General features: G+C 41.3%; 2 protein-coding genes, 1 non-coding gene and 1 pseudogene across 4 annotated transcripts; 3 read left to right on the top strand and 1 right to left on the bottom strand.

Moving 5' to 3' along the window:
• The first annotated feature begins 59 nt into the window (after positions 1 to 59).
• On the top strand, positions 60 to 9339 carry serac1 (serine active site containing 1). The gene is made up of 17 exons (XM_071920333.2): positions 60 to 187; positions 1005 to 1102; positions 1264 to 1300; positions 1410 to 1552; positions 2159 to 2248; positions 2976 to 3107; positions 3206 to 3327; positions 3561 to 3689; positions 3832 to 3945; positions 4433 to 4595; positions 5193 to 5343; positions 5498 to 5639; positions 6002 to 6102; positions 6214 to 6311; positions 7571 to 7753; positions 8048 to 8191; positions 8393 to 9339. Exons 2-17 carry the CDS (start codon positions 1012 to 1014, stop codon positions 8527 to 8529), a joined length of 1977 nt encoding a protein of 658 aa, XP_071776434.1. The 5' UTR covers positions 60 to 187; positions 1005 to 1011; the 3' UTR covers positions 8530 to 9339.
• Positions 2072 to 12515, top strand: gtf2h5 (general transcription factor IIH, polypeptide 5). 2 transcript variants are annotated; one of them, XM_078289995.1, is made up of 3 exons: positions 2072 to 2076; positions 10132 to 10220; positions 11209 to 12515. In XM_078289995.1, the coding sequence occupies exons 2-3, from the start codon at positions 10186 to 10188 to the stop codon at positions 11387 to 11389; spliced, it is 216 nt and encodes a 71-aa protein (XP_078146121.1). In that variant the 5' UTR covers positions 2072 to 2076; positions 10132 to 10185; the 3' UTR covers positions 11390 to 12515. The 2 variants fall into 2 exon arrangements, with proteins under 2 accessions (XP_078146121.1, XP_071776445.1); XM_071920344.2 differs by lacking the exon at positions 2072 to 2076 and adding an exon at positions 9683 to 9734 and having other exon boundaries at positions 10133 to 10220.
• A 275-nt stretch (positions 12516 to 12790) lies between these two features.
• LOC139928558 (U2 spliceosomal RNA) lies at positions 12791 to 12981 on the bottom strand. The gene has a single exon (XR_011785377.1). It is a non-coding gene; the product is annotated as a U2 spliceosomal RNA (small nuclear RNA).
• A 5658-nt stretch (positions 12982 to 18639) lies between these two features.
• On the top strand, positions 18640 to 20451 carry LOC139927843 (nuclear RNA export factor 1 pseudogene; annotated as a pseudogene).
• Positions 20452 to 21739: the final 1288 nt, after the last annotated feature.

Below are 21739 nucleotides of genomic sequence, written 5' to 3'. Positions count from 1 at the left end.
AACAATATGGGAATAATTGTATTACACGTGTGCCTGAGTATTACTGTGGTCACGCGTTAGTTGCGGTAGATGACGTATTATCTATGAGACAAGTTTATGTTTATTTACAAGGCGCTGCAGTCGGTCGGTAGCCAAGGGAGGTCGTTAATCTACCCCTTTAAAACACACTTTTCAATCGCTAAATAAGGTAATTTCAGTGTTCAGCAGTTAAAGCCTCGCTCCCGAGATAAAGCTAGTTAGCCAGCTTGGTACACTTTGTAAGTTAGTGGCAAAACAGACAGACTTAGCCTAGTTAACTGTAAGGTTAATGTTAGCTTGCTGGTGAGTGTTAGTTAGCTAACGGTATGTTACTAGCCTTGTTTTAGTGTTGACAGTTGAGGTAGTCAGGCGCAGCCGGTTTGTACTATTTACTGTAAGTTAACGGCAGCTAACAGTGCTATGAAGTGAGTTGGTGCACGGCGCCTAGCTAGCTAACGTCTTTAATGCTGCCGATGGTTGTTGTCACTAAACTGAAAGTTACCGCAGTCGTGAGTGTGGTTTCTGTTGCTGTTTAGCCAGTCAGTCAGACTGATGTAACCAAGGTTTAGGGCCAGCAAAATAGCAGATTTACATCTGTTTAGCAAAGTGTGCAGTAGGCAGACTGTAATATTATGTTAACGCTAGATAGGGACGTAGCATTAGCAAATGATAGTAAACCTAATAATCTCCAGTGACCAAAGGTGATTGCCCTTGGCCTGACCGGCAGATGTTTGAGCAGAGACAGTATTGAGTTTCTAGTGACACAGATTAGGCCTGTGATAAGAAGCTAGCTAACACTGTCTTGGTGCTTTGATTAACGTAGCCCACATATAGTTAAACTGTGAGCTTTAGTTTTGGATTCGAGCTTCCCGTGGGAGAAAGGACCTGGGATTGAATGCTTTCAGCTTTACAAACACAACTCGTGGCTTCATATCGATATACCCGGTATTGGTATCATGTCATACTTGCTGCTTGGGTGACTGTAGGTGGAGGATGTCTGTTGCCGCTCTTCGTATGATCCGCTGTCGGAGACTGAGTACAACTGGGCCGGGTGTGAGGAGAGTTCTTCCGTGGAGGGATATAAGTAAGTTGTGGGACATAAATTAGCTTATAAATACAGCTCTTCTTGACCTCAGTCTCCTAGAATTAATTACTGCAACTGTATGAATTCGACCTTGTTGCTTTTTGTGTGTATAACCTTTGTTACCTCGTCTAATATAGATCCATTTCTTCTGCTAAATTTAGGGAAGATTGCTAAAGTGACTGGTGCAGTTGTGTTGGGGTGAGTTACATTACATCATGCAAATGTTCATCCTCGATTCAGGAATAGCCAAATCTGATGTCTGTCTACTTCCAACTTACTAACACTGTTTATGACAATCTTTCCACAGCGGCTGTCTGTTTATCACTTATGAGGTGGTGGCCTTGGACAAGGCTGTAACGATTGACACTCAGGCAATTCTTCAGGAGAAGTACAAGTCCTACATCTATCTGAAAGCCACTCCCTCTAATGAACAGGAGAACCTGGCCGCAGGTACTGGATGTCATTCACCTGGATTTTATGGCTGAGGGTGGAAAACACCATGTGTCTGCTAATAACACCACAGAGGCCCTCACCTGTCAACACTGAATGTCTGGGATAGCCTACTGACATCTAATATTAGCTGGTGATAGCCAGCCTGATGTTAGTGTGTTTCTGTGTGAGCTTTCTAACCTTGCATTCTCAACTTAAATTGATTGAAACTGTAAGAATAGGTCCAGTTTGATTTAGCCTACCGCTCATGCACACATACAGTTTGCTAGACCAGGTGGATGATGTCAAGTAAAAATGCTGAGTGGCTTTAGCTGTTTCCTGGATGAGCAGAAAGTGTTACAGAGTTTGTCATGTCCAGGTGCTCAATGATGTCTGTCATCATTACTTCCTGTCTGTCCTTCCTTCCCTTCTCTCCTCCTGCCTACATGTTTGAGTGCGTCTGTTAACTGATCTCACTTCCACTGGTCAAGGCTCACTCATTGAATGGAAACAATCACCAGCCTATATTGAGATAACAACTACCAACCAATACTGACTAGTTCTTGTTATGTGCTGTTCCTGAACTCAAAAACATTGTACAAATATAATTCTAATTTTCTGTTCCAGGGCTCACACACAAAACGAGGAGGGAGCTTCATAAAGCAGCAAGACGTTTTCTGGAAATCTCCTCTAGGGTTCTGCTGCGACCACTAGATGGTAAGAAAGAACGTTGTGTAAAGTCATTACACCAGTTTACCTGGAAGTCCCAGTCAGAGTGCAGTTTGAAACCCACAGTCCTTCTTCCCCTTCTGTGCTAGGAATGGAAAGCAGAAGTTGTTGATGTGAATAGAAATGTAAATATTTATTCTTAAAAAAGCACTGCTGTGCAGTTGTGTTGGAGACGGTCAATTTTATGTTGACTGTGTACACTAGGCCAAAGGAAACACCTGTCCGGTACATCCTGGGTTTGATTGTCACATGGTTTGTGCCTTCATGTGTTGAATGCACATGTGACTGTAATATTACACGACCTCTATTGTGTTGTTCTCCTTGAATGAACTCTGTACTAATCACTCCTGCCTTTTATTGTAAATGCACACTAGATTTGTGAAATTATGTAGTAATGTGTGAAATCTTTCATGAAATTATATTTGTATAGACTCTCCTAATAATTTCACTTCTGACCTTTTGAAAATTGATAGCTGCCAAGTTGATGACACAAGGTTTGCAACCACAAGGTCAACAAGGTTTGCAACTTCATGACTGTACTGTTAAGGTGTTAGACACTGGTAGCTGGCCATTGTGGTAGATGTAGTTGAAGAATAATTAGGCTAGGCTAGATTACAATTTCACAGTGCTCTTAGGGAGATTTATGTCACCGTTTTCCACTTAATTATAAACGTTCAGCCAAACGGAGAGTTCTGTGTGTGTATTTATGTCTCAGAGCACTTCAGCCATGTGGATGCCGATCCCCATGAGGTGGCATTATGGGTCCTGCTGAAGAGGACGCGGTCTGCCACCAAGGCTGTCAGACTACAGGCTGTAGAGGAGCTTGCAAACAACCACCACTGGCAGGGTAAAATACACACAAAAAATTGTAGCATCTCACTTTAGGTTTATATACTACAAGTGAAGTGAACTGGGATTGGTTTATACTTGTTGTCCATCACACAGATTACCAATACCAGACAGCAGCCCAGGTGATAGACCAGCGGACGGCAGTGGGCTTGGCCCGGACTCCTCGGGTAGACCTGCGCTTCTTCCTGTCCCCACCTGCACTGCCTGAGATGGGGGATGTATGTATCTCCATGCAATACTCTCTTGTATGGATAATGTCTCTCTCATCACTTCCAATCCTCACTCATCCTCAGCACCACAGGCTTGTTTTCTGTATTCTGTTTCTATCAGCATACTGTGGACACAATCAACACTACCTACCCATCACACAGATTGCCCATTGATCCTTTACCTATGCTAGGTATTTGGTTATCAAAGATGGTAACTAAGATTGATAATGTCTTCTTCACAGGGTTTCTCAGTGGAGGATGGACTGAGGCAGCTGCTGGCGTCTCTGCCTCAGTCTGAGGTGGACAAATGCGTTCAGTACTTCACCTCACTGGCCCTCAGAGAGAGCAGCCAGTCCCTGGCAGCACAGCGGGTAATAAAGGCAGACAGATGGACGCACACATGCTCACGCTCTCATACATACAGTCTGCAAGGATGTGATTGTATGTCCAAAAAGCTTGAAAATTCACATCTTTGAATCCTCTCACTGACAGCTGTGCTCTCCCACCTTGCAGGGTGGACTGTGGTGTTTCGGCGGCAATGGTCTGCCCTACGCCCAGAGCCTCACTACTGTTCCCTCCGAGAAAGTGGAATCCTTCTGCCTGCAGGCGCTGGTACAGCACTCCAAGGTAAAGACATCATGCACTTAACATTATCTGGTCTAGTGTTAATTTGGCCTAATTCCTTTTTATGCATTGACCATAATGATCAGTTAAATGCAATATAAATGACATTCTACAGCACGCCACATGGGTGAAAGTAATTCCATTAAAAGCAGAGTCAAAACACAATGCACCCTCAGTTTAAATTGAGTTTGAGTTAAGTTAATGTAGATTATTAAGTTTAAAGTTCTTAGGGGCTCTTGTCTGCCTCCGAGTATTGATAGTCGAGTCTTTGAATTTTAGGATGCCATGGGTAGTTCCATGAGTATAATTTTTCTGAATAGTGGCAACCATTATCTCATTGTCAGTTAATGTGGTGAAGTCAATCTCTGACCAACCATCTCAGTGAGTTGGATTAACTCCTATGGAGACTGTAGATGTTACTAAGTTTGCGCTGTGACACAAGGTGAATAAAGCTTTTGAACCTCAACGGACACTTTTGTCTCATCTGCAGGTCCAGAGTCACTGTGACCACATTGTTGCCAGCGGGGGTCTGCAGCTCCTCCAGAGGGTCTACCAGCTCCGTAGAGACTCCCAGAAGATTCAGAGGAACATTGTTCGCATCATAGGAAACTTGGCACTGAACGAGAGTGTTCACCAGGCCATAGTACAGTCTGGTGAGTCTCAAACCCAACAGATTATTCTGTATTATGTTTAATGTAGACTGGCTATAGTTAGGATCCTGTAAGAACTGGAATTAAATGAAAATCCAGTAGGGGACTTATGAATACAAGAAATTAGGCTTTAGATCCAATTTTCTTATGTGCAGATTTAATCTACAAATTAGTAAAGGAATGATCAAATAAGTGTTTATTATTATGGATTTCAGCTGTAATAGGCTATCCATTGTTGAATTGGGCCTGTATCATTCAAAACTCATCTGTGGTGGAGTGTTACATGCTCATGTACTTTTGAAATGACAAGATAAGATAAACAGTCTTTAGTACTTTGAATTTCATGTGGGTCTCAGCCAGGAAGCCAGAGGGATCCATGGTGATACAGACACTCTTACAGCAGGATTTAATTTGGGCTGACCAGATTTCATTTAAAAGGTTTTGGACATGTCATGCAAATTTTTATTTTTTTTACTTTCAACTGGTCAAATGTTAAATGCCATGCTTGACTGCTAGTAGATGTAGTTATTTTTAATCTAGGTTTTTTTTTTTTACTTTTCCACCATTATAACAACCACATGCTGCTGTCTTGCCCTGCAGGCTGGGTGTCTGTCCTGGCTGAGATGGTGCAGTCTCCTCATGTCATGCAGGCGTCTCATGCAGCTCGCGCTCTAGCCAATCTGGACAGGGAGACGGTGAAGGAGAAATACCAGGATGGAGTCTATGTTCTCCACCCACAGACACGTGACAAGTAAGCAAAGCTTTTTGATCAAAACATACTATTGTTACATTGTTAATGCACTTTATGAACATCATGCATAGTTAAAGGTCACAGTCTGTTGTCAGCTTCGACATAGTATTTTTCTCATATTTAAACCGACACTCCCCTTTGTGCTCATTTCCAGCCAGCCAATCAAAGCAGACGTGCTGTTCATACATGGGCTCCTAGGGGCAGCCTTTAAGACGTGGCGACAGAAGGACTGCAATATCGTAGACGAAGAGAAGGAGGCAGGAGGCAGGGAGGACTACACAGAGTGCTGGCCAAAGGTAAGACATCTCAACGTCATTCATTTGTTTGTCCATGGGTCATGCGTTGCATCTCAGACACCATTGATCGGACAAAACTTGGAGAAATGATGCATCTCACCCCCGCACTCCAGCATTTTCAAAATGACACTCATTCACTCAAGGGGGGGGTGCTACAATTACAGGTCAAAACAAGGTGAGATCTGTGTTACTTATTGGCCGTGACGGGTGCTGCATCATTTGTGGGGGACGACTCATTTACTGTTGCTTTGTTATTAGATATTGGCTTGGATATTGTTTTGGGTTTTTTGGGAGCAGACAACTCCCTAATGCCATCTCTCTATGTTACCATTGCATTTACCTATCCCCTTTCACTGGGACAGTCGTGGTTGGCTGCTGATTGCCCAAATCTGAGAGTACTATCAGTGGAGTATGACAGTCACCTGAGCGACTGGAAGGCCAAGTGTCCTGCTGAGAATCAGAGGTGAGTAATGTGTACACTTTCGATTACGATTTAATTGTGCATCCCTAGAAAATTCCCAGTGGCCATTAATTAGGAAACGGTTGATTAATTCTTTGTTTTTTGTCTCTTCAGAAAGTCCTTGGCCTACAGGAGTCGAGAGCTGCTGAACAAGCTGAAGTTGGCAGGAGTTGGAGAGAGGCCTGTGATCTGGGTAGCACACAGCATGGGAGGTAGCCTATATTCTCACATAACTCCCCCCATTCTCCCCAATGCCCCAGGGCAGAGACAGGGACTCTGTCCTGTGAGTGAGCATCGTCCTTCGGATGAGACGTTAAACCGAGGTCCTGACTCTGTGGTCAATAAAGATCCCATCGGCACTCATCGCAAGAGTAGGGGTGTAACCCCGGTGCCCTGGCAAAATTCCCCAGAAAAACAGGCCTTCCTTCCATCATGGCCACCTAATCATCCCTCGTTACCTAATTGGCTCTTTCAGTCCTCTACTCTCCACTGAGATAGCTGATGTGTGGTGAGCGTTCTGGCGCAAACTGGCTGCCGTGCATCACCCAGGTGGGTGCTACACACCGGTGGTGGATGAGTTGGGTCCCCCCCCCCCCCCCGATATGTGAAGCGCTTTGAGTACTTAGAAAAGCGCTATATAAATGTAATCAATTATTATTATTATTAACTGTATTGTACTCGTGTTATGTGTTAAAAGCGAATTTAGACAAAATAAATATCATGTAGAGGGTAGTGTAATACACCGGAGGGTAATGTGATCAAAGCAAATGCTGACATGGGTCTAATTCAGTGTTCCTGTTTGCCCCTGTTACAGTTTAAGGGTTACTTCCATTTTCCCACCAAGACTTCATGTCTCTAGCATGCTAGCAACTGATCGGACATTTAGCCAAATTATTTTGTAACTTCACAACTGCACCTTTGAGGATCCCCTGCCACTACCATTAATAAGCCAATCAATAAAATGAGTTTGAATTGATCGCTTAGGCTGGGATCACACTTAATGTGTTGAATAAGTTACTGAGGAAAGTTCATTCGATTCAAATTAATATGGAAAAGAATATGTTAGCTCTCCATCTTTCCATTGCAGATGCATTGTGTTGCATCGAAGGTGTTGCATTTGTTGGATTTTTTTCTACTTGTGTTGATAACGCATGCACAAACTCAAACAAATGTTTATCCCTGCTTTTGGAAGTTTTCTGCGAAGTTTCTATGATTTTAAAACCAGTGAATCAGAGTTGCAATGAAAATGTATACTTCATCTCAATACATTTGAGCCAAGAGATCCTTACGTAGAAGAATCAGCACTCACACAAATGCATTACAGAATAAGTGTGATCCCAGCGTTACATGCTACATAGAAACATCAAAAATGCAGCCGAGGAAAAAGGAATCATTCAGCCCCACATAAGAGATTCCCATCTCACAGAAAACTCAACCCCATGCATCCTCTTGTGTCTAACTTCTCCATCAGGATTACTAGTGAAGAAAATGCTGCTGGATGCCTCAGAGGACCCAGATATGCATGAGCTGATGAAGAACACCAAGGGCATTGTGTTCTACAGTGTTCCTCACCATGGCACCTTCATGGCTGAGTACTCTGTCAACGTCAGATATCTCCTCTTCCCCTCCATAGAGGTCAGAGAGCTCTGTAAAGGTCAGTGACTCTGAGGTCAACTTACAAAGAATAGATTTTATTTGATTTTCCGCTTGTTCGCTGGACGACCCCATCTCCCATGTACATTAAAATTTACTAAAATATTTTTTTTAAATACATTTTTATTAGATAGTGATTTTTACTCTTAAATATGTCCATTTGTGTAGTTCAATATTGACAGTGAAATGGTTTAATACCTGTGATCATGCCACTGGCATCTGCACTATTAGATTCGTTTTGTGCTGCTTCATTTGTATATGTAGCCAACTGTTTGTTGTTGTCAATCTGTTTTAGACTCCCCAGCACTGCGTGATCTGAATGAGAATTTCCTGAACATGGCCAAAGAAAAGGAATTTAAGGTGTTGAGCTTTGCAGAGACGCTTCCTACAAACATCGGTCCCATGATCAAGATACTGGTGGTACCAGCACAGTCAGCAAGTACGCAACTCTAATGCACGTGCAAAATTAGCCATGTCTACTGTTGTGTATAGTTTAAATATGAATGCACAGACAAGAAGAGCATCGACCTTGCAGGCTATATCTGACTCTATAGTTGCTTATGTCTTTTTCTATCTCTTTTCAACCCATGTCTCGAACCCCATTACTCTTGCTCTAACCTTGAGCCTGCTCCTGTTTCAGATCTCGGCATTGGGGACCTCATCGAGGTGAATGTAGATCATCTCAACATCTGCAAGCCAGAGAAGAAGGACTCATTCCTGTACAAGCGCAGCCTCCAGTTCATTCAGGAAGCTCTGCAGAGCTACATCAGCCACTGATATACACACAAACACAAACACAGTGACAGTACCCAGGACCTATACTTGAAGTGGGGAAGGGCATCATATGAATCCCCCCAATCCAATAGAAACATAACTGCCTCTCCTTGTTGCACATTTAAAGGAACAACCACAAATGTGATGATAGTGTATTTAGGAAAACAGAAATGTATTTTATGTATTTATTGACATCTATGAGAAGGTGTTATGATGAAAGAACCCAGGGTGCTTATTTTTATTCTCCTAGTCATCCTCTCATATAGGTCACTCACTAGTAAATCTATTCGATGAATTTTATTTGAAAATTTTAAAGATCATCATTAATACGTTTACAGATAAATAGAGATGATGGAAGACTACTTAAGATTTTATTTTTCTAGCACTTTGCTTCCCATTTGATCCTAGGCTTACAAGGCTAACATTTCACACATAATGAGCATACTGTACTTTATCAAAGATGCACTGAACTGTCTTGCAGCTCATACTGCTCTGTATGAATTTTTGAATGGAGCTGTGGTGTAAACTTAGCTTTTATTTTCTATATCATGTATTTTATCCTAACTACTGTATAACAGTCATATTTTGTGCCATACCGTATTCCCTCCTGAGCCTTACCTCAGATGCACCTGTCTGAAAATTATGTAGTTCAGGTTGCTTTATTTATTTTCACTGAACTAGACTAATCTTGCTCTTTAACCTCCATTTGTTTGCAGTCCAGGTTTCTACTATCTATGCTGACAATGGCTCATATATAAAATTTGAGGCTTTATTTGAGTTGATATATTCTATGCATTGCATTGCCAAAAATGTCCATCTCAAATAAAGCAGCTTTGCAATAGATGCATCAACTAGATGCACTGTCATGCATTATCTTTCATGCTGTCTCTGTCTGTGTATTTGCAAGGACAGTAGCACATATGGAAGTATACAGGCTATTCTCCTATTTTATCTTGACAAATACTGACAGTAATTACTGCATGAAGTGTACCAGAACGGTTGTTTCTGAATAGGTCAGGTTATAAACTATAAACAAGATTAAGGGTATCTGCAATAACCTAACTAAGACTACAAGGTCCCCTTAAGCAGAGGACACGCATACAGATACAAACTGAAACACACTAGATTGTCCCTCGGCACACACCATAGCCGCTCCAACATCTATCCCACAATGCTTTAGTAGCAGCCTCTCTGGCAACAACTATCAGGTTGGTAAAAATTAATCTACCTCTCGCCCTTAAAGTTCTTTGCTCTAATCCAGTTATGTGACGCTAGATTTTTATTTGCTGGTTGACTTGTTTTGTGTTTTATTCCTGAAGTCGCAGCAGTTGCCAGAATAACTCCGGGGTGCTTTATTTCTCATGTGTACTCGCACCAACAAGCTAGCTCAGTTAGCGTTAGCTTCATCAAAGGCTAACAGCTGTGTTCTTCTAACGCCGTTACGGTAGCTTAGTTAGCTGCCGTAGCTTGAAAGAAAATGTTCTAAGAAAAAAACAAAGAAAACTCCTCTAATGTCCTAACCTTACCTATTCCCTAGAATCACTACCACTTCACGTCATGTTTTTCGACCCAGGAAGTAACGCATCTATGTTTTATTGTGCTACAGGTCTTGGACACTGTATTTTGCATATCTTTTCCAATTTTCCTCCACCCATCAACATGGTCAACGTACTCAAGGGTGTTCTTGTTGAATGGTAAGGAAGGCCGATGGTGACAAACTTGCCTGCACAAGAAATCTTTGTTATCCCATCAAGTAATTCTTCATTTAATGCACAAGATTTGATTGTAACAACTGATGCTATACACCAAGGTGAGCAGTGATGTAGGAACCTGGGCATTTCAAGGGGAAATCAAATGGGCTCCTTCCATCACACTCTGATGTTTCACTGAATTGGGCTCACAACACCTCCAGGACGGGCTCCACAATCTATAGTCTATAATCTCCCCTCCATAGCCGCTCTCATCACTGCTCAGACCTGCACTTGCTTACACTTAATCCACACTATCACAGAACAGACAACAGAACGTTGTCTAACTCTTTGTCATCAATGTCAACAATAGGCTGATGGCATGCCCACCGCCCCCAACATTAAATATGTGGGCTAGACGGAAACAATGGCCAAAATGTTGCCACGTGTATGAATATAAACTTTTAGTTTCAGCTGTAGAATACAATTTTTGGTCTCTTCATTTATTAATAAAGGACAGAAATTTTCAGTGTGAGGCAATCATCTGTTGGTCTAGTACAGAGTGCCTGCAAGTCCTGAGGGTCTTAAACCATCATAAATCATATTAACTCAACTCAATTGTTTAAAAGGTCTTGATTATGGTGAATTTTAACATTCAGTTTTATAAGGCTAAAAATGTAGTGTTTTCTTAGTGCGCTGATAAATTGATCATGTCATGCAGACCTATATCCTAAGTATGCAGTTTGTTTCTTCTTGATGTTTTTTTCAACTGCAGACTTGGTCTAATATTGAATCCTAACATTGAATCACGTCTTTAAAAGACTTGCATTTAACTTGACACCCTGCCTGTAGTAATGCTAAGTTATTTTACAGCAATAAATCCCCAAGGATTAAACTTTTTATGATTTAAAAATAAATTATTCCTCACATTTGTGCTGAACTTAATCCATTTTATATTATTTCCCCCCCTGCTTCCTTCTTCTCAATGCAACAGTGATCCTGCCATGAAACAGTTCCTCCTCTACCTGGATGAGACATCGGCTCTGGGGAAGAAGTTCATCATCCAGGACCTTGATGACACACATGTCTTCATCCTGGCAGAGGTGGTTCAGATACTGCAGGAGAGAGTTGGCGAGTTAATGGACCAGAATTCATTCCCCGTCACTCAGAAATGAGAGACTCAACTTTTTCAAATAATTTTCTCTTCTTGGACTTTGAACTATTTCAGAATTGATTTTCTCATACATGAACATGGTTTGCTTTGTTTTAATTGCTAACATGGACATGGCTGATGTTTTTGCATTTGTTTGTTTTTACATTAATGTGAAAAATGCTAATTCAAAGCATTGTAAAAAGTATACAATTGCACATTTTGCTACTTGTCTGTATAATGGGTTAATGTATGCTGGGTAAATGTGTGCTGTCCAGTGAATGTTTTCATCATGTTTGTTGATTACATTTTACGGTCTGTGTGTTTCTTGATCCGTGTGAATGTGTAACCCAAAATAGTTTATATGTCACTGGTGCTGTGGAAAGAAAAAAAGAAAACTCCAATTGTGGTTTATTTTCATCTTTTTAGTTGTGCATTCTATCAAGGTTCACATGGTTCTTTATAAAGTAGGTTTCATGACCCAAGGCCCTTGAAAACTCTTCAAATCCTATGATAAAAGTTTAGAAATACATAGTCATCTGATGGCAGTGATATGTGGACAGAAACAAGGTGATGTTTCAGACTAGTTCATGAGGCACAGAATAGTAGGTGGCTACTAATAGTGATGGGTGAAACTCAAATTTCTAGTCCGAAGTCACAATCTCTGATGTATTCCTTGCAATTACAGCCTCTAAATGAGTCCTAATAGTGTCTCTTGGTTGCTTAGGGCTTCTGAATGACTTCCAGTTACCATACCAGATCATATTCTCACAGAGGGTAAGCTTGGACGCTGCGGGGAATCAAACCCCAGCCTGGCAAACCAGGAGCGCCACCACCAAGGTCTTTGAGCATTTATATTCTTGTGTTATTGGCCAGTTTTATTATTTATTTGTTTGATTGTTGTATTTGATTGAGTTGCTGTCTCACTCCTCTCGCTCCTATACAGAACACAAGGCTTCCATTAGGGAGAGCCATTACTGTCAGTATGGCATACTTTTATTACTCCTTTGGTTAATCCTTCAAGACACTGTATATTTTGCAGTTTACCACATACCTTTTCTGCTGCACCAAGGTGACTGGAGTTAACTAAAGAGACACCATATAAAACTGAAATAAACACTAAACATCCTGTGAAAAAAATAAATAAAATGCCTGCCTGAAAATGAAATAATAAAAACTAAATTTTCTTTACAGATGGCCTGAGCATTAGGCTACAATGCATCATGTTTTCAATGTAACATCTAGTCGCAAAAACAAGTGCAAGTAGCATATAATAACAGATACTACTGTATGTGTTAAGGGCACAGACTTTATTTATGTCATTAATTTGGTAGCTGTGCACCACGTCTTCCAAAACATTTGTGCCATTGACCCCGCTCTCTGTGATCCGACATCAACACAAAATATTTTTCTTTATACAGTGAGAGGAGGGTGCACCGTTCCTGGAGGTACTGCAATACCAGGTCGATGCGTGGAGTGGACGGAGCAAGCCCCTATTCCATCTCCCTATTCCAAAAATCAATTTAATATATGGTCCCCGGGTAGGGGACGTATCAGATATTAAACTGATAAGAACAGATACTACACTTGATCTTAGCCAAAAGGCCGAGAAGCGATACCGTTGAAAACTCGAAGTGACGGGGCCATTCTCCGAGGTGTCTCTCTCTCTCGTGGTTTTCTACATAATTTCTACGCAAGACCTCAGAACAAAGTATAAAGAAAGTGTCGTTCAACCCGTTATGAATAAAACTGTATCAAAAAGCAAAATAAGATGCACTTTTAAAGAACACCAGGGCAATTTAATGGGTCTTTTCAGCTGTTTCTGGTCACGTGTTGTGCCACAGCCCAATAGGAAACGATAGGAGTACGATCTAATAAATTTAAATCCAATTTACAGCTTTGTTATCAGTAAAGTTGTTTGCAGTTTCAGATAATCTATTGAGATGCACCAGAACTGATTTCCCGAACAGAATAGTGTGCGGATGAATAAATGAATAGGCTTTAAGTGAGGCGTTGTTGACAGGCAGCAATATGTTATGAAGCCAGCAGCATAATCGTTTTAACTTCCGGTCTGAATTTTTCAAAATAAAGGTTGGAATGTTAAACCAAGTACTTGATGCCTTTCAAGGCTGACTAATGTAGGAAAGGCAGTGTCTAATCATACTCACAAATAAATAAATGACCAAACAACACGTTTTCAAACGGTTAGTCGAACTATCTTGTAACTTGAAACCTCTTGAAACTATTTCAAGAGGGCAATTACTGTGACCTGTGCCATTTTCAAAGCTCGGTAAAATGTTCAAATCTGCCAATACAATACATAGTAGGTTTTTCAGGGTAACTTGAATTTTCAATATCTAGCACTGGTTTAATCCGTTTTTTGTGGTTAAAGCTGCGGTAATCATCAATGCGGTGACAGAAACCGCAACACATTTGTAAACACACAGCAAACACACAGCATTACCATGCAAAACTAGAAAAACAGGATCTACTATGAAATTTTGCACTTTACTTCGTTCCTGACATGTATTTTGTTGCCAAATTGCCATATGCTGTCACCATTACGCAATGCCAGATGCCAAAAACTGTGTCCCTCTCACCATTATGCAATGCCAAATGCGCAACATGCATGTCCCGTTAACCACCATCACACATTGCCAATTGCTAAATACGCAACCTCCAACCAAGAAAAATAACACAGTAAATATGTAAAAAGCACAGCCCAGCAAAAAGTCATGAAAATAAACTGCAAAGGCATACCTTCACCCGAAGCACAACGTAGCACAACGTAGCACAACGTAGACCTACCCAACGCACACACACATCGCCCTTGATTGGTTAATACATTATGCTACATTCAAAACAATTTAGTAAATCCTCCCCAGTTGTGTCTCATGTCACTTAAATCAACTCAGGTAGTGTAATTTTTAGTATTACTTTACTTAAAGAGACTTAAAGCTACTCAAAGCTACTCTTCGGGAGCAGGTCGGGAGATAGACTCGGAGTAGAACTCAACCTGTTGCTGTAACTCAGTAAAACAAGGAGCAAAACTAGTCTAACATTGTTTACTCAAATTTAAATTTCATGACACAACGAAAATGACGCAAATTACTGTATAGTTGAACTTGCGCTTTATACTGTATGTTTTGCTCCAAATAGCCTAATGACAGTATCTGTGAGCTAACGTCACACCCCCTCGACCCCAGCACTGGCTAGCTTACGTTAGATTACATGATGCTAGCATGACAAAATGCAAAGTTAACAATCAAAATTGCGTACCTTTCTCCTTAGCACGTTTGTCCCTGCTTCTTTTTTCTTTTTTTTGTACTGCGCCCCGGATGGCTTTTGCCTTTTCATTTTTTTGCTCTCCACATACACTCCACTCCACTATACCCATCAATGATCTAGCATGTTCTGACTGTGATGATCACTCACTGATGAACTTTTTTTTTTTCTGGGCACAGTTTTGGCGCCCCTCTCGGGATGGCGCCCTAGGCGGCCGCCTATGTCGCCTATAGGAAGCGCCGCCGATGCACGACCAGATTAACAGGATAGACGTTTTTGAACAGACTAAACTAAACTATAACTATAACTATAACTAAACCAAAACTAAATTATAACATTTAATTGTAGACCTAATAAAAGATTGATAAAAGGTCCGTGCATAAAGTCTAATTCATCTGTCATTGTTGATGACCGGGGGCAATTGTAACATTTTTTACATTTTCCCTCATAACTCACAGATGACTTCAAATACAGCAGTCATCCTTTGATATAACAAATATATATATGTGCACTAATTAATAATACAATTGATATATTTTCACTGAGAAGGACAAGACTATAATATTGAATTTAAGGCAAGAAGTCATTGCCCCCTTGGTGGGGGCAATTGTAACAGTCATATTAACCCACTGTATCTCAAATAAAAGCACACCTCAAAGTAATCACATTACTGCTAGTATCTAGTAATGCTACTTAAGATTGATTTTTTTTTTATGGTACAAATTCTATTAGATGTCAGGGATTGTATGCATTCAAAGCAAAAGTCTAGGCCTATTTCTATTTTTGCAGAAGGTTAGGCAGCTATTCTAGTGGTAACTACATTTTAATTTTTTTAAATTAGTTAAAAATATATTTCACTCGAATATATTGATCAGCTGATGAGTCAAGAACAGTCTAACCAAATACGTTAATGAAAGGGTAATTTCTGTAGGAACTTTGCTTTTGCAGAAACATGTAATATTCACATCTGTTGATATATAATATTGCTTGAACACATATAAAAATGAATTAATAGCCAATGTTCATTTTCTAATAGAGAAGTATGTCAACACAGACAAACAGGGTGCTTACATTTGGGCATGTGGCTCGGGGGCAAGTCTAACACAGTGTTACAATTGCCCCCGATCTTGCAGCCATGATAAAATCTTGTATGCTAGCTAGCAGCTACTATATTAGAATAGGTTGTTCATGTTCATTTTTAACCATTGACCTAGAGATAAAAATTATATAAGTTTAACTTCATAGGTATCAAAACTGTAGACAGCAGAAGAAAAATACTGTACATTCAAAAAGTAACTTTCATATCTCAAAATCTGTTTTTTGTTGAAAATTTCTCCTGAGATGAAGTGATCCTGCTTCTTTTCCTCAGGCAGAGAGAGAATCCTACTGAGCATGTGCACAGTAAGTGTCATCACTCTAGCTTGTTTCTGATTGGAGGAATTGAGTGTGTTACAATTGCCCCCTGTTACAATTGCCCCTGGTCTCCCCTATATTGGATAACGTGTTATGTGGCTCCTTTTGGGTCCTTTTCCTTGTATCAATTTCAGAGCCATACTATATTAAATGTATGTTGACGAGAGCCATTCTAGCCACCAAGAGATGATAGGCCCACAGGTTTGGCTTTCACAGGGAGATGTGGTTTGCTCATGAATACACAGGACTTATTCCATGAGAAATGGACCAGGCTGTCGGGCCTGTTCCTCAGAATCACTTTACTTATCATGTACACATTCCTTAACTACCTGTGAGCACAAATGAAGCTGGGACTTTACATTCCAAGTAGTTACTGAGACATTAATGATCAATGATGGTCCCATATGGCTGACTTTTTATCGAAGCATTATTTTCAGATGTCTGTATCTCTGGAAAATATCAGGACACAAATCTCATTGTTTCTGTAGGATTGCATGGACAACCAGTATAACTTGTCAACAACTTAAAAACAGGCCATTTGTCAAAAGAAACTGTTTGAAACTTATTGTTGTGGTATATTACGAATAAGATGCAGTTTATTGATCCCCTAGGGGAAATTCGGGAATATCTTCAGCAGTGGAAAATCACACTTGGGCTTTTGTCAGCCTGTTTTTTTTTTTTTGTTTTGTTTTTTTGGGCATACAGAAATTGTCTACTTTAATGTAATACTGCCTTTGGCCACCAGAGATCAAGCTCACAAACTTGCAGGATTCATTTTTTCTGTAAGATATTCATGATATATATAGTCAGACTTGGAAGAAATTGGTAAGATCTTAATGTTCTCTGACGGTTTCAATCACAAACTGATATCAGTCAAAATCCTAAATTGTTTTCCTATAATGTATATTTGCCTTGCCCTTGTTATTGAAGTTTTCATTCATTGTAACACATTTTCCTTCTCTGCTTCCAACCTCTCTGTATCAAATGTGTTAAGCTTTTGGATGTCTAAATTTAGCTTTGTGCATCAGCAATCCTTTTGTCAGCACACTGTTTTAAAGACATTGATTGAAGGACAATGGCCGAACAAGGAGTGCATCTATGAGAACATACAATTGAATTTATTTTTTCTTTCTATTCCGGGTGTCACTTGTGTTACATGTGGGGATGTACGACTTGCATTTTGTTTACTATGCACATCTGCAGGGTTTTATTCTTATAGATGATGCCAAATGATTACTATTTGTAATCTATGAGCTCTGACCTCTGAGTGTTGTTGGTAGGCTTTATGTTGTTTACTTTTAATAAACTGGTGCCTCCATAACTGTTGTATTGCTTTCATAGTGCCATCATGTCATGACTGCAATTTAATTTGATTGAATGCACACTGCATATTGACCTGTATACAAGTTGCATGATCACTCCTTGATGTGAAAGATGCTTGGCTGCAGAATGTCAACTGTTATGAAGAGAAAATAGTGCAACGACCCAGAGGCATGAACAAGTTCCCTCTTATTTTCCTGAGCAATCTGTGACATCAAGGTAAAGATGCACTAGTAGTGAGGCTGGCTGCGTTAAGGAGAGGACAACGGCTCCACAGGTAGAATGCAAACGTCAACAGAGAACAATGCCCTTGTGCTATGAAAATAAATGAGAAGTTCATATAACATTCAACATTCATTTCTGTATGAAATGTATCACAGATCAGCAACCAAAAGAGATTCAAGCAATGTAGTTGTTTTATTAGTTTGTTATGCAACCTGGAATAAGCTTGTTCAGAACATATGTTGGGAAAAGATATGGTCTCTTCCTAATAGATATCTCCTGGTTAACAAAGGTAAAGACATTTCTTTTAAGATCATTCATCGCTGTTATCCTGTCAAGTCATTTTAGAGACTGTCTTCCATTTGTTTTGAACTTGTGATTACACTCGGAGTCTGTGGCAAGGCATCTGTCCTCTTATACTGGACTCTATAATGGTTTTGTACTTTGCTTGAAGGATGTATTGTTTGGATTTATACATTATAGGAAAGAATTAGAAAATAAATATTTTGTGTGTAATCTTATCATATTGCTGGCCAAGTTTTACATCCATAAATGCAAGTTCTTAAAAACTAAAACCCTTTTTTGTACCTTTAAACCATTAGAACATTATCTACCTCATGCAATAGAAAAGCTGTGAAAACTTTAAATTTGTGCTCCAAATTTAACATCTTAATGTAATGTCTGCACCATTTCCTTTTTGTATTCGTTTGTATCAAGCTTTGTTTGTAACCCCTGACGTTGTATGTTTGTTACTTTTTGTTACTGTATTGTTACTGCATTTATGCCTTTGGGTATTTCTGTATCTGATACTGATAAGGCCTATAATAATAAAAAAGAATCTACCAGCTGAATTGGAAGTAAACAACTCATTGTGATCACGTCACAATCACCTTTATGTCTAAGGTTAAGTTTGTGGAATGCTGAAGTATCGCACACATCGACGCTTTCGTGTATCGTAAGACAGACAATTTTGGCCTTGTGAATATTATTTTTCATCCAGGATTGTGTTTTCGAACTAACGCTGTTCCCAGGAATATGGCGGACGGGCACGATGACAGAACCGGCCCGCAGTTCCGCAGAGGCAGAGACTCCCACAGGGGTCGGTCGGACAGCGACGGGTCCCGCAGGGACCGCCAGCGCGGAGGCCACTCCGGGAACTTCGGGGGCCCCGGACCACGGTCCAGGCTTGGTAATGACGCTGATGTAGCTTTGAGAGACAGCTCCCAGGACAGCGGCTCCCAGCGCAGATTCAACCCCTACGGAAGGCCCAATCAGAGAGCAGATGGGCGGGTTGACAGAGACTGGCGAGGAGGCGGTTGGAGAGGAGGAGACCAAGGAGGTGGAGGAAACAGTGGACTAGGGGAAAGCAGATCAGGCTGGTACAAAGTAACGATACCACATGGAAGGAAATATGACAAGAACTGGTTATTGACAGCTCTCCAGAGCATCTGCTCAGTACCCTACACACCTGAACATTTTCATGTTGACAGTCGCCGGGCCCATTTTTATGTGGATGATGCCGCTGCCGCCACTGCTCTGCACAAATGTTCCCACAAGATCACAGACGCAGACGGTTTTAAGGTGGCAGTATACGTCAACACCAGACCTCCTCCGTCCTTCCTCCTCTCTGACCTGAAGCCTGAACACGTGCCGTACCTGAAGCAGTGCATGGCAAAGCGCTTCGACGGCTTCCAGCAAGCACTTGACCTGAACAGCATCCAAACAGACTCGGACCTGGCGTCCCAGAACATTGAAGTCATCCTGAATAGGGAGACGAGCGTGGAGGCTGTGATCAAGATCATTGAGGAAAACATTCCAGAGCTGGTGCGCTTGAACCTGAGCAACAACCGTATTCACAAATTGGACAAACTGGCTGAATTGGTCACCAAGACACCCAAACTGAAGACCCTCAACCTGTCCCACAATAGGCTGAGGTCGGACCGGGAGCTGGACAAGGTGAAAGGCCTGGAGCTGGTGGAGCTGTGGCTGGTCGGGAACCCACTGTGTGACCTGTTCAAGGACCAGGCCTCCTACATCAGCGCTGTGCGGGAGAGGTTTCCCCAGCTTCTCAAACTGGATGGCCTGGACCTCCCCCCACCCACCGCCTTCCCCCCCTTCAAGGACAGCTGTTTTGCCTCCGATGAAGTCAAGGCTTTCATCCTTCGCTTCTTGGAAAAATATTACAGCATCTACGACTCAGGGGACAGACAGCCTCTTCTGGACGTCTACCATGATGGAGCTTCCTTCTCCCTCATGACACAGAACCCCTCCAGGAGCAGTCTGGGAGAGTACCACAAAGACAGTGGAAACCTGAAGCAGATCAAAGACTCCACAATGCGGTCTCGCCTGCTAAAATGCACGCGAGTAAACGTGGTGGCTTTCCTCAACGAGCTCCCCAAGACTCGGCATGACCCTGCCTCCTTCACTGTTGACGTGAACACCTGCACGAATACACTGCTGTCATTCACAGTGAGTGGAATTTTCAAAGAAGTGGACGGTAAATTGCGGGAGTCCACTAAGGCCTTCTCTCGAGTCTTCACCGCCGTCCCTGCCGAGAATTCTGGTTTGCGCATAGTGAACGACCAGCTTTCCATCCGGATGGCCACAACAGAGAAGACCCGCCAAGCCTTTGCGGCCCCCGCCCCGCCACCGTCTTCCAGCCCGGTGCCCACCCTCACCGCACCGCAGCAGGAGATGCTCTCGGCCTTCTCCCTGAATTCCGGCATGAACCTGCAGTGGTCCCAAAAGTGTCTACAGGACAACGAGTGGGATTTCAACAGAGCTGCACAAATGTTCACCCTGTTGAAGACGGAAGGCACGATCCCTGATGTTGCATTCACAAAATGAATAAATAAATGATGCCTTCTGTGAAATAATAATCGTTTCAGTGAACTGTAATTTTATTTATATGGATTTTTTGTTTGATCCTTTTTCTTTCTTTGCCTTGTTTTATTAAATCTGATGTAGACCAAAAAAAATCCCCAAAAAACAAAGCTCATGAAACATTGTCGTTGCACCTACAAATAGCCCTTTAGAGGTCCCATATGGTGCCTCTTTGATTATAAAGGAGTTGGAGTTGGATCTAAACATCGCGACAGTATCAAAACGCACGGTAGCCAGCTAAATCCACACAATCCATATTAGAAAACCGAGCCTCTAAACGAGCCGTTTGGACTTCCGTAACGTTGTGGCGTCACAAAGGCACGCTCATTATCATTTTTGTAAGAACATTTTATTATTTTCTGAAAATACAATTAGATATTTTACATTGTTGTTGTTTGCTATATAATGATAACGCAACTGGAGGTCATACTTTACCTTTTTATTTACCAATACATCACTAGTGTTTAGTATTCTACCTTGCTCAACTTAAGGGTTTTGTCCATCCACCACAAAGCAAGTTAACCACGCTAGGCAGACTGTGTTGATGTAGCTTTCTGCAGGTTGGGAAGTTAACTTCAGCAGCCAGGTAACCTCAGGCTAATGTTACATCAGTATGACCCAATGTCAAAGGCAGTGTGAGGTGAGCCTGAACTTGTGCCAGCTTACTCTAACATTTGCTGTCTCTGCATACCAACCCTGAAAGGTAGTACATTCAAAAGTGAAACTGGCAAGTGAAACGTGTCACATTCCAGTTAGGGGGTAACGATAACCATCTAACCACCATCTAACCTCCTACATTCTTTGGAGGTTAGATGAGAATGACAATTGGGACAATAGAGAAGCATTTAAACATAGATCTATTGCATCTTGATGAATCCTTCACTTAAGAATTTCAAATATTTTTGATAAATAAGACCAGGCATGTGGCAGTGTAAGTTCATGAAGAAAAGGTAATTTACAAAACAATGTAAGGCACTTCATTTTCCCTATCAAAAATAGAAAAAGTCTTCATATCATGTGTGTGTTACCCTGCATCAGTGGGTGAAAGGCTGCATTAACGGACTTAAGTTGCCCATGCTGCCAGCATATGCATGTCATCATCATCTTCAACCTTTTTCTTGGATGCTGTAAAAGGAGGAGGGACCGTTAAAATTAGATGTTATCGAAATGTTTGGGTACAATTATTAAGCCAAATACTGGTGATTTTGACAGTGACAGGTAAGTTGACTGCTTAACCAGCTGCTTTGCAAGG

This window comes from Centroberyx gerrardi, chromosome 18 (assembly GCF_048128805.1).
Source record: "Centroberyx gerrardi isolate f3 chromosome 18, fCenGer3.hap1.cur.20231027, whole genome shotgun sequence".
Classification (NCBI taxonomy): Eukaryota; Metazoa; Chordata; class Actinopteri; order Beryciformes; family Berycidae; genus Centroberyx; species Centroberyx gerrardi.
The sequence above is the reverse complement of the archived record's forward strand: the minus strand, read 5'-3'. Positions and strand labels throughout refer to the sequence as shown.

What these genes read in the sequence shown, in the direction of transcription:
- serac1 (XM_071920333.2), top strand. Translation starts at nt 1,012, where the DNA reads ATGTCTGTTGCCGCTCTTCGTATGATCCGCTGTCGGAGACTGAGTACA. An exon ending in ACTGGTGCAGTTGTGTTGGG is followed by an intron (nt 1,301 to 1,409) that starts GTGAGTTACATT and finishes ATCTTTCCACAG; the next exon opens with CGGCTGTCTGTTTATCACTT. An exon ending in AGTCCCTGGCAGCACAGCGG is followed by an intron (nt 3,690 to 3,831) that starts GTAATAAAGGCA and finishes CCCACCTTGCAG; the next exon opens with GGTGGACTGTGGTGTTTCGG.
- gtf2h5 (XM_078289995.1), top strand. Translation starts at nt 10,186, where the DNA reads ATGGTCAACGTACTCAAGGGTGTTCTTGTTGAATG. An exon ending in AAGGGTGTTCTTGTTGAATG is followed by an intron (nt 10,221 to 11,208) that starts GTAAGGAAGGCC and finishes TCAATGCAACAG; the next exon opens with TGATCCTGCCATGAAACAGT.